Source organism: Plecotus auritus, assembly GCF_963455305.1.
Source record: "Plecotus auritus genome assembly, chromosome: 2".
Lineage (NCBI taxonomy): Eukaryota > Metazoa > Chordata > Mammalia > Chiroptera > Vespertilionidae > Plecotus > Plecotus auritus.
This window is the reverse complement of record NC_137771.1, coordinates 65,099,160-65,111,942: the sequence shown is the minus strand read 5'-3', so window position 1 is coordinate 65,111,942 and position 12,783 is coordinate 65,099,160. Positions and strand designations below refer to the sequence as shown.

At 40.4% G+C, this 12,783-nt stretch overlaps 1 protein-coding gene across 1 annotated transcript in view; it reads left to right on the top strand.

The window, feature by feature from the left end:
* The window catches only part of LPAR3 (lysophosphatidic acid receptor 3), an 83,465-nt gene that overhangs the window by 19,509 nt on the left and 51,173 nt on the right, over positions 1 to 12,783 (top strand). Inside the window, exon 2 of the mRNA XM_080655502.1 lies at positions 6,277 to 7,033. Within this exon, the coding sequence (XP_080511628.1) occupies positions 6,298 to 7,033 (736 nt within the window). The 5' untranslated portion in view covers positions 6,277 to 6,297. The remainder of the gene's footprint in view (positions 1 to 6,276; positions 7,034 to 12,783) is intronic.

The window sequence follows — 12,783 nt, the reverse complement described above, 5'->3', positions numbered from 1 at the left end:
TAGCAAACGTGCTTGCCTTTATGGAGGAGTGGTCTCTTTCCTGGCTGTGAACATGCCAGCTAACCTAGCCTCCAACTCCCGTGTGGCTGGGTTTCCAGGACAGAGAGGACTGTTCTACATTTGTGGACAAAAGGGAAAGGAAAGATGCCCAGCGCCAAGCCACCTTGTTTGGACTGCACCCCGACTGTTCCTAGGCGGGAGAGGAGAGTGGTGTTGAAAGCCAGCCGAAAGGCCGGCGGCCACTTGTCTCCTAAGATGTAGCTAGAAATAAAAGCTGCTTGAGTGGTTTTCAGATGTCTTAATTTTCATAATTGTTTCCACATTATGGGCTGGCTGGACATTTTTTTTTTAAAGAATCAAGTTTGGGAGAGTCTAAATGAAAGCTTTGCTCATGAAGTTTTCATTTGGATTCCACATATAGACTTTCTAAACCTTCATTTCATGAAGTCTTAAATTACTGAAGTTCGAAGTTGTGGTAATAGCTCCAGAGTCTAACATCTTTTGTTTCTGGGTCAGAACTATTCAAGCCCTCTATACTTTTAGTATAAAAGAAAAGAAGAAAAAGACAGCTGGGATTTGGCAGAATGAAAGTTTAGCAAGGATAACGTTGTCTTGATATTGACCATATTGTGTGACCTATTAGTCTAAAATTTGAAAATATATTTGCAGCAAAGTGCCTTTTTCGTGCTTCCTAGAGCTATGAAAACAAAACAAATAAAAACCCTAAAGACCATTTAGAATGCCCAATTATTTTTTTTTTAAATAATCCAAGGCAGTCTCTGAATGCCATTTGATCGGGTCATTCTGTTTGGTAATGCTATAGTTACTCTAAGCGTGACGCTTGGTCTGTCTGGTGTGTTTTCTGCCCGCGGAGAGGGAATGTGTAGTGTTGTAGAAAAGCATGTGCACCTGGTAGCACAGCTGCCTGAGTCTTCCACTCACCAGTTGTGTGATCTCGGGGAAAGGCACTTCAGTTTCTTTATCTGCAAAATGGCTACGATAAGAGCGTCTACATAATTGCTGGGAGGACTGAATGAGACCCATGTAAAATGCTTAGTCTAGCACCAGACACAAAGTAATCACTCAAATATTAGCAATTAAACATGCAGTAGTAATAATGAATTAGAGATAGTAACTAACCCAAGAACAAGTAGTTAATAAATAAGGAGTTCCCTAATTGGTATATTTAATGGGTGACGTGTAAGTCAGCAAAGGCATTTACTAGTAATTGACCTTTTCATTTTAGTGAGGGGAAGAGATAGTGTAGGATGGAGATTCATTCATTCACTCCACAAATGTTGTTGTTATCAACAGGAGCATAAAAGGCATGGTGCCCGCATCCCTAGAGCAGACTGGTATAGGGTGGGGGCTGGACTATAAATGCATAAACACATAAGAAAATAGGTAACAGGTGATAGGTGCTCTGGTGAAGATACAACAGGGCTCTCTGGTCATAGGGCTCTCTGGTCATGAGAGCTGTGGGGTTACTCCCCTCCCCACTTTCTTTTGGCCACCATGAGCTTGTTCTCTATATTTATGGGTTTGTTTCTGTTTTGTTTCATTTATTCATTTGTGTGTGGGGGTTTTTAGATTCCACATGTAAGTAACAGCATATGGTATTTGTCTTTTTCTGTCTGACTTATTTTACTTGGCACTATACACTCTGTCCACCCATGTCGTTGCAAATGGTAAGATTTCATTCTTTTTTATTGCTGAATAATACTCTACTTTATATGCAGCATGGGGCAAAAATGGGTTTACAGTTGCTTTATGGAAATTAATATAATAATTAATAATTGAGAATAAATTCTATGTTTCTCATACTCACAACTGTAAACCTACTTTTTCCCCCTCTTGTATATATCACTTCTGTATTCATTCATCTACTGATGGATATCTAGGTTGTGATCATATCTTAGCTATTACTAGCAATGTTGCAATGAACAAAGAGATGCATATATCATTTTGAATTAGTGTTTTTATTTTCTTTGGATAAGTACCCAGAAGTGGAATTGCTAGATTGTGTGGCAGCTCTATTTTTAATTTTTTGAGGAACCTCCATACTGTTTTCCATAGTGGCCATACCAATTGATAACCTCACCAACAGTGTATGAGGGTTCCCTTTTCTCCATTCTCACCAGCACTTGCTATTTGTTGATTTATCCATGGTAGCCATTCTGACAGATGTGAGGTGATATATGATTGTGGTTTTAATTTCCCTGATGATTAGTGATGTTGAACATCTTTTCATATGTCTGTTGGCCATCTGAAATGTCTATTCAGGGCCTCTGCCCAAATTTTTATTTGAATTGTTTGGATCTTTTGGTGTTAAGTTGTATGAGTTCCATATATATTTTGGTTATTAAACCCTTATTATATATATATATCATTTGTGAATATCTCTTCTCATTTTATAGGTTGTCTTTTCATTTTGTTTATGGTTTCCTTTGCTGTACAAAGCCTTTTTAGTTAGATGTAGTCCCATTTATTTAATTTTTCTTTTATTGACCTTGCCCGAGGGGACATATCCAAACAGATATCACTAAGAGAAATGCCAAAGAGTTTGCTGCCTGTGTTTTCTTCTAGGGGTTCTATAGTTTCAGTGTGAAGTTACTTTGGATTGGTCAGTATTTCTGTGAAGGGGGTATTTAGGCGAGGATCACAGAATCATATCTTAAGGTCTGAGAGGGGTCAAGAGATGATAAATCTGATCATTTGTTGTAAGTTCACCAAAGTTTTTGGTAATTTCCAGCTAAGAAAATATGATGATCTGTAGTTGATATGTACTGGGGATGGTCAATAAGCTTGGCAGCATATGGCAGAGAGAAAAAAAATCAAAAGTACTTACTAATTTACGAAACTTCCAGTTAATCATTTTTGGAGCTCTGGGATGATTGCGTTAGGAAATATTTTATAGGAGAGTTGGGAGAAATGATGTCCTGATTTGGTTAGTTATCAGCATATAAGGTTTGATGGTTACATGAAGCTTTAAGTAGAAAACCATTTTATTTTCATTATCACTGAAAAACTCTAAAGTGTGCTTTGCCGATAAATGTAGTAATAATGGACATAGGTGAATCCTTGAGGCTTTTCCTTTGAACATTAATTTTGATGTTTCAGACTGTAGTTGTCAAGAAAGGTAGAATGCATTAAGTAAGAATGTGTGCTTCTCAGACAGAATTTTTAAAGTAGCATTTAAAAGCCTATTTATTACAGAAAATGTGGAACTGAAAAATCTGTAAAGAATTATTTTAATGATCCTAAATTCCACCATCCTTAATATTACACTTTGAGACTTTTTCTTATCTTTTTTCTGTATCTTTAAAAAATAGTCAAGACACCACACATATTTATGTATGTATATATGTATATAAATATATGTATACATATACCTAATATATAATTGTTTGTAATTAAAATAATGGCATATGTTTTTTTCTCATATTACCACGACTTCATGGTAAATGTGATTTTTTAATGGCTGCACAATATTCTATCCTCTGGAATATTTTTAACCAATTCCCTATATATGTTTCAGCCAAAAGTAGAATTCGAGGCTGAGAGATAGGGAGCTGCCTGGCGGAAGTTCTGGCTAATCACGGTTTCTCTACTTTGTAAGACAAAACTGCTTCTCAGTCTCAGGACAGTTTTTGTTAAGATATGTCTAAGAATGTGCCATTTAAGTTTTTATGGAGGAAAGTTGAATTTGAAGATTTTTGAAGTAAAAATCATTGAGGTTTTAAGACATCATATAATTATAAATGCCATCAAATTTATGAACCCAAACTAAAATATTAAGACTCCTTCAAAAGGAAATTGGGAAACCTTAAAGTGTTGTGTGTGTTTTTTTGGTAGTATTATATTTCCAACATCTTTCTGACATTTTAATCTTGACATTGCTAATGAATTAATTAAAGATATATAATTTAAAATTAGAAATGTGTTTCTCTTATGTATCTAGAGCATATAGCAAAACAAAATACATTCTTTTTCATTAGTGAAAGGACACATATTAACTGCACCATTAAAATTTCTCATGTGGGTTTTTTATTGTTTGTCTTGAATTTCTATATACTTTCAACATTGTTGAAAGCTGATTTTTTCCTTGGATATTTAAATTTAATTTTATAGATTAGTATCTTCTACTCAACGCTCAAATGCTGCTAGTAGAATTAGAAACAATCTGTCTCAAGGACAATTCAACAATATGTATCAGAAACCTTTAAATAAATTTATATAAATTACTTCAGCTTGAAATCTATAGGAAGTAATTGGCCAAGTATGTAAAGATTAATGCACAAGAATGTAACCTTGCTTATAACAGCAACCTATTAGAAACAACCTACGTGTCCAGCATTTAGGGATCAGTTAAATAAAGTGTGTTATATTCATAAACTGGAATATTAGGAAGCTATTAAAATGATCAAATATATCTATACTTTTAATTTTAGAAAATTATCACAATAAAGTGTAGATATATTGGCCTGTTGTATGGAGTTATCTGATATTGGCAATTAAATACTGGTGAATCCTGCGAAAGAGAATAATTTTTGTTTTGTCATTATTAAAATTGAGTCCCCTTCCTTGTAATGGAAAGGCACTAGAACTATTTGTCTCTTGAGACCACTTTCAGTTTATTTATTTTAAGCATCTAAAGTCATATTCTTACCTTCCATTTGCTGTGGCAGAGAGGCATGTGTCCAATTCATTTAAAGGTATCACATGTCGACAACAGGGGGGTGAGGGCATGAGTGGGGGGGAGTTGGGGGGTTAATGGGAGGATGAGGACACATATGTAATACCTTAATCAATAAAGAAATTTAAAAAAATAAAGGTATCACATGTCATTAAAATGTAAATAAAAAGAAGAATGCCTAAGATACATTTCTGTTTTGTAGTACTTGAAACTGATATCTGATATGCTTGTCCTGATTCTGTATGTGGTATTGGATTACAGAGTTTATAAGATCCTTAAAAGCTGGGGATTTCCATTAAGCTTTTGCTGTTAGAGCCACTTCATTCCCAGCAGTGAACTGCTCAGGGCCTGAGCCTACTGGATCTCCCACAAACACATTGCAGCCTCATTGCTTGTGAGGGAGCCCATGGTTATTCTCTCCAGGCACTAGATTTCCTGACCTTCAACCCTGGTCTTCTTTGATAGAACCTTACATGGCTATACCCAGACCCTTGTGAGGCAGAACATCCCACCATGGATAGGAGGACGGGCAATCAATCTTAGAGCCTGTGCCCAGCCCGTTCTTGGACAAAAGCCCTCATTTTTGGGGTCCAAGAGATCTTGGAGCTGAGATTAGTATCTTCTGCCTGCCTGATACCCCAATTTGGGGTCTACTTTCAGAAACGTGTCCTGAGGATTTGCCCTTGCTTGGCAGTTATGTTCTCACATCCTTGGACATCTGTCCAAACTCCAGATCTCAGTCTTGCCCATGAAGGCCTGCCCTCCCACCACCTACTGTGTTGAAGAGAGCTCAGGGAAGGAAACTGACTCAAAGCAATTGAGTTGGAAAGTCCAGTAAACAAATTCACATTGGTACAATTTGGACTAGAGAATAAGAAAGAAGTAAACAAAAAGGCAAGGAAGGAATATTGAGACCAGTCTCCAGCCTGTACCACATGCTTGTCAAGTGAGTGTTGTCATTGTACTTGAAACCAAAAGATGGCAAAAGCAAGATCAGGAGTGGAATCAGAGTGGTGGAAAATTGAACTCTTGGGGAAGCCACTTGGTCATGTGAAAAGTAACTCAACACCCGTTATCTTGGCAAGAATGTGCCTGTCATTGCCAACCTGCCTTTGATTAATGAACAGAACCCATAAATAAGAAATGAGCTGGAAACCACCAAGAGAAAGCATTAATATGCTGTACTGCAATCATTACCAGGACAGAGTAGATATTGCAGGGCTCAAAATATTTGACTTACTGCTGCCTCCATGATCATTTATTTTTTGATACATTCAGGCAGCCGGTCAGCCAGCATTCAGCAAAGACCTGTCTTGAGGCAGCCTGGGAATATAAGTTCTGGGGTTATAATGGTGACATTTACACTCCTTCACTGAGCTTGCACCTCGCCTGGGAAACAGACAGTAATTACCCATGTGAGATAAATGCTGTGATAGGAGGTCAGGGTTGGGTCCTGGAGCAAGGGACATTTACTGAGATTGGAAGGATTGAGAGAAACTGGCCAGACAAGGGGCAATGGGTGGTTTATTGATGGATTTTGCAAAGAGTGATATTTGTTTCTTCTTTAAATTTCTTTCTAGGATGTTCAGTTCTTCTCCACAATGAATGAGTGTCACTATGATAAGCAGATGGACTTTTTTTATAATAGAAGCAACACTGACACTGCCGATGACTGGACAGGAACGAAGCTTGTGATTGTTCTATGTGTTGGAACATTTTTCTGCCTGTTTATTTTCTTTTCTAATTCTCTGGTCATCGCAGCGGTGATTAAAAACAGAAAGTTTCATTTCCCCTTCTACTACCTGTTGGCTAACCTAGCTGCTGCAGATTTCTTTGCCGGAATTGCCTATGTATTCCTGATGTTCAACACTGGCCCTGTTTCAAAAACTTTGACCGTCAACCGCTGGTTTCTCCGCCAGGGGCTTCTGGACACTAGCTTGACTGCCTCCCTGACCAATTTGCTGGTGATTGCCGTGGAGAGGCACATGTCAATCATGAGGATGCGGGTCCACAGCAACCTGACCAAAAAGAGGGTGACGTTGCTCATTTTGTTTGTCTGGGCCATTGCCATCTTTATGGGGGCGGTCCCCACACTGGGCTGGAATTGCCTCTGTGACATCTCTACCTGCTCTTCCCTGGCCCCCATTTACAGCAGGAGTTACCTCATTTTTTGGACTGTGTCCAACCTCGTGGCCTTCTTCATCATGGTCGTGGTGTACCTGCGGATCTACATGTACGTCAAGAGGAAAACCAATGTCTTGTCCCCACATACCAGTGGCTCCATCAGCCGCCGGAGGACACCTATGAAGCTAATGAAGACAGTGATGACTGTCTTAGGTAAGAAGAGCCCAGTGAATCATTCTTCCCATTCATTCAGCACATATTTATTGAGTATCTACTGTATGTAAGGCACTTACTAGGTAGTAGGAATGCAGCAGTGAGCAAGGACAGATATAAATCTCCACCTGCCTCCAGTTTATACACTAGTAGGGGGAGACAAAATGAGTATTCTAATAGGGAGAAATAAAGTAATTGTATAAAAATTTTAAAATAACATAAAATAAGAGGTTGATGACTCTTACTGGAAAATTAAAGCAGAGAAGGGAGATAAGGCGTGCTAAGCAGGTTTAGTTTGCAATTTTAAAAAGCACTGTGAGAGCCGGCTCCATCTAGAGGATGACTTTTGAGCAGAGACGTGAAGGTGTTGAGGGAGCCAAGCTCATGGGTGGGGAAGGGCATTCCAAGCAGAAGGGGCCTGAACAGAAGGAGGCCAGCGTGGCTGGAGTGGCGTGAACTGGGGAGAGTAGGAGGAGATTGGGTCAGAGACCTGAGAGTAGAATGGGGCAACTCAGATTATTTAGGACTATGCCATGATCCTACTTAGGTTTTAATGGCCTCTCTCTGGCTGCTGGTTTGAGAAAATACTACAGTGGGGCAAGGGCAAAAGCGAGAGAATGTCTTATGAGGGTACTTCAGTACTCAGGAGGGATGATAGTGCTGGGGACCGGAGAGCACATTGGAGGTGATGAGGTATGGTCAGATTCTGGATGTTTCTAAAGGTAGAGTTGATAGGATTTTCTGACTGGTAAGGTATGAAGGAAGTGAGAAGAGGAGGGGAAGGTGGGGAGTGGCATTTACTGAGGTGGGAAAGACAGAGAGGGGGAGATTGGGGGCAAGGTCAGGAGTTTGGTTTTGGACAAACTAAGTTAAGAATCCTATTAGACATCTCAGTGGAGTCATTGAGTAGGCAGTTGGATGTATGAATCAGGAGTTCAGGATTAGGCATGAGCTAGAGATCTATATTGGAGAGTCACTGAGGGAAGAAATGCTGGATGGAGATGAGAAGAGGACCCAGGAATGAGATTCAGGACACTCCAATGTGAGGAGGAGGGGAGGCAGGGAACAGCCAGTGAAGGAGCCCCAGAGGAGTAGCCAGAAATCCCGGGAGAATGTGGTGGCCCAGAAGCCAAGAGCGGGAAGCCCTGGAGGATAGGCAGAATCAGCAATGGAGTCCTCCTGAGAGACCGAGTCCGATGAGCTTAAGAGGTTTAGCAGAGCGGTTGTATTATAGTGACCTTGAGAAGACTGAATTTAGTGTAGCCAGGAGCCCGATCTGAGCAAAATGAATAAGGAAATGGAGGGGAGGATTTAGGACAACTTGAGAAGTTTGCTTTGACCTGTGAGTCCTATACCATGAAGACACATTCGGTGCAAAGAATGTTCCCTTCATTTTGCTTTTTCTCTGGTAGATGGCTTGTTGTCTCCCAATTCCAGGCCTGGGTTACAGGTAGAATTTGAGATGTGTGGGCAGACACCTTTGTGGTTTCACAGGCCTTGTGTTTGAAGTTAGGAGGCCTTTCCTCACTATGGCTGCAGCAATGGGGACTGTTAGTGAGAGACCCAGGAGTATATTCTGGGCAAGTCCCAAGGTAAAGGAATTAAAAAATGAGTTCTCAGGAAACAATCCACATTAGAGGATATAGAGTGTCTGCAGTGTGGTGTGGGAACCATCATAATGCTTCTGTGTCCTAAAACTGCTAGTAAGATTTGCACATCAGCAGACACACAGCATGATAGTTAAAATAATTTCCAACTCAGGATTTATTTTTGTTAACTAATATTTATTTATTTATATATTTATTATTATTATTATTATTATTATTATTATTATTATTGTTAATCCTCACCCAAGGATATTTTTCCATTGATTTTTAGAGAAAGTGGAAAGGAGAGGGAGAGACAGAGAGAAACATTGATGTGAGAGAGAAACGTTGTTTGGTTGCCTCCTGCACGCACCCCAACCAGGCCGGGGAACCTGCAACCAAGGTATGTGCCTTTGACTGGATTCTAACCTGGGACTTTTCAGTCCAAGGGCTGACACTCTATCCACTGAGCCTAACCAGCTAGGGATTAGTTAACTAATATTTATGTAGTGTTTCATATGTGTCAAACATTGTCCTAAGTATTTTACATGTATGAACTGATTTAATGCTCATGGCAACCCTGTGAGGGAGGTACTACTATTACCCTATTTTCCAGATGAGGAAACTAAGCAGAGAATTCAAGCAGTATGCCCAGGGCCATTTGGCTGTTACTGGTGGAACCAAGATGGCCAGTCGGCCTTTGGAGTCCACATGTTTAACACACACTCTGCAACTACTTTTGGTTGTTTGGACTTTTATGGGTCTCATCTTTGTCCTGTCTTCTGCTTTGACCACCTCCTTCTTCTTTGAGTGCCTTGACAAGAACATAGACAAGAATAAGAAAAGGGGGGGGGCGGGTCTGTTAACCAATGGTTTGCTCTTGAGCGAGAGAGGATGTTTTTGGTAAAGAGTAAAGTTTGTTATTTACTGGTAGTGTGAATGGACTCTGATGCTTTTCCTGCTTAACTTACAAACATAATCGTTTGCTTGGCTATGTGTCTTGAGCAACTACCTGCCTGATTAAGGAGAAAACTAAACTTTTTCAGCATATGATATTCACATGCAGCATGAGATAGAAGAAACTTCTATAATCCTAGGTGGAGAGAGTAGGACTCTTTGTGATGTGGTCAGTCACGAGCTTCGGTTTCGTAGGTAACTTTGTCTGGACCATACGGAAGGATTTAAAATAAAGCAGCCGTGTGGTTTTGGTAGGTGCGGTATTGGATAAGGGAAACACTGGAATAAACAGTGAAATTGCCCAGCAGGATAAGAGAAGTCGTGGCATTAAGATGGAACAACATCAGGGAATTGGTTGATGAGAGGAAGACAGTTTGGTGTTGACTTGGGGAAGTTCGTCCGTGGTCAGACTGAGGGATCTGCTGGAAGATGGGAAGTCTGGGGGACAGGGAAGTGAAACTGAAGAGCTAGGTGGTCTGAGGTTTTGAGCTGATTTCTTTGGATAACAGAAGATTTGTTTGGGGTTTTAACTTCAACTCTCATTTTCTACAAAGGTTATCTGAAGCACATTAGCTCACCGTTTTTGGTTAAATTTCCCCATCTGAGGTGGCACAGATAATCTTTAAGTTCTTTCAATGTTATAAAATTCAATGATCCTGTTATAACCAAGAGTCACCAAAGCTGATGCAGAGTTTTGTGGATTGACTGTGTATCAAGCACAGAGTCTTCTTCCATGAGAGCATCTACCATAGTGTCCGCTCAGGGAGGAAGCCACTCAGTTGCTCTGATACATGGAAAAATTCAGTTGCCTGAGACAAGTGTCTCCCATGTGATAGTATATCAGAAAAATCAACAGTGCTGGCATCTACCATTATTGTTGTCGCTGGTTCTAGGTATGTGGAAATTAATAACTTAATGTTTATTTCTATAATGATTACCTGATTTAAATAGCTTCATAGTAAAATACTAAACCTTGCTATTTACTCCTTGCTATGTATATTGTAAGAAAGGTTAATTTAAGATTAAATTTTCTTATAAACACACCTTTTAAATATTAGAAAGTCAATCAATGCCTATATACTAACTGTTTGTTAAACAGCATCTAAGAGGCAAAAGGTTGCATGAATTCATTTCAGAGAAAGGGGGAGGGATGGAGAGGTCTGAGAATTTGGGGAAGACTTCTCAGAGTGCTTGGGATGTGATCTGGAAAAATAAATGGAGTTTGTATGGGCAGGAAGGGAAAACATTCTAAGTAGGAGAAACAGTATAATCAAAAGTGTGATGGTAGAAACATCTAAAGCTTTTGCAGTACCACTAGGAAAACCCTTAGGAGCACAGATGCATGTTGTGGTACAAGGGGAAATAGTTCAACTGTTAGCTGGAAAAGTTTAGTTGGCCATCCTCTTTGGAAGGAGAGAGGTAGACCAGAAGACTTTTGTGTTTCTCTCCAGCTTTAGGATTCTGGTCGGACACAAAGGCACGCAGAGCTGGATAGGGAGCAGATTCTTTCCTCATTGAGGGAGGTGGAAGCTGTGAGGATGGTGCTGTGAATTTTAAATCTGTGCATGATTGGAAAGGCATCTAGTCATCGTGTTCCCATTTCAGCAGCCCTGGGGCAGAATGCTTGCTCACTCGTGGGTTATGAAGTGTGATGGGCCCTTTACGTGAAAGAAGTTGTTTATTGAATGTTCTTGTCGAAAAGGCATTGGGGACATAGGATCTTACTTTCCACAGGGCACCAAGGCCCTGCCCAAGAGAGAGTCCTGTGTTTTGGAATTCTGCTTGTCAACATGTTAATAATCTGCAGCAACCAAACACACGAGGAACCCCCGTGGAAACCTCTCCTGTACCATCAGCACAGCACCAAGTGAATTGTGCAAACGGGTGGTTTGCTTCCCAGAAAATGGGCTGGACTTGCTTCTATTTTGCAATGACTTGAAATGCAAAAGAAAAGAAAAGTTGAAGGGATTCGTGAATTACACTTTTGAAATCTTCCATGAACCTTCCTGTCTCTTAGGGTGGTGTTTTTCAAACTGTAGGTGTTTTTCAAAGTGTCAAGTAATGAAATCAATTTGGAGATTGTAACTGACACTGTTTTATAACGTGTGTGTGTGTGTGTGTGTGTGTGTGTGTGTGTGTGTGATGGATTATGGTATAAAATGTATTTCTTACTATGGGTTATGGTCAAGAACGTCTAAAATGTCATGGTTTTAGGGTCAAGGTTTCTTTTTTGGCCAATAAAGAACTGAACTCTTTTGTAATATGAGAAACATTACAGGTAAGGGGCTTTCAAAAGGTCTGCGGTAATTGAAAGAAGGAGCTGGACACGTTTCTTCTCATTCCTCCCTCACACCTCTCCACTCAGATCAATACTAACTCCTGTTTGTCTTCTCTCAGGGGAGAGAGAAAGGAGGTAAGGTGGTGGTAACAGAAGAAATAATATCCGGAGTTCTCATGCTGGGAAATGGGTGAAATTAGTACCATAAGGAGCCTTGCTAGAGTACTCCTAACATTCATACATGACATTTCTGTAACATGGTGTCCCTTTCAGTGTTTTAAGGCATTGTTCTCATCAAGTCTCACAGAAATCCTGCAAGGGAAGTGAGGATGATGTTATCCTGTTTGCTGCCACTCCCCTAGATGCACCCTGTACTCAGCCATAATTAATTATTTACAGTTCCTCGTTTTGCATCCCTACGCCTCTGCACTTGCTGGAATACCTTTCCTCTGGTTCTGCCTGGGAAACTCCCATTCATCTGTAAGACTCAGCACGAGGGCCTGTCTTCTCTGAATCTTTCCTTGCCCTGCCTCAGTAAATCTGATGGCTCCCTCCTTGGGGCCACCTGTGTGTTTACTATACCGCAATCAATGCCTTTATCTTTAACTAGAATGTGTGTTCTTTGAAGTCAGGGTCTGTACCTTATCAATCTTTGCATCTCTAACGTGCAGCACGCTGTCTGTAACACACTTGCTGAGATTATAATAGGTTGAATAAATAAGGAAGTCGAGGTTTAGGGGAGGTATGCGGCTTTTTAAAAGCTGGAACTAAAAGTAGGACCCAGGTTACCTCACATGCAGCCGAGCCGTTGGCCTGCTCTGCCTCTGACATGACCTGCCTGTGAGGTCGCTGGGCTGGGGAATGAGGGAGCGTCTCACTTTATAACATGGGAGACAGGTCTCAGAAGACCACGTGAGAGTGCTACACTG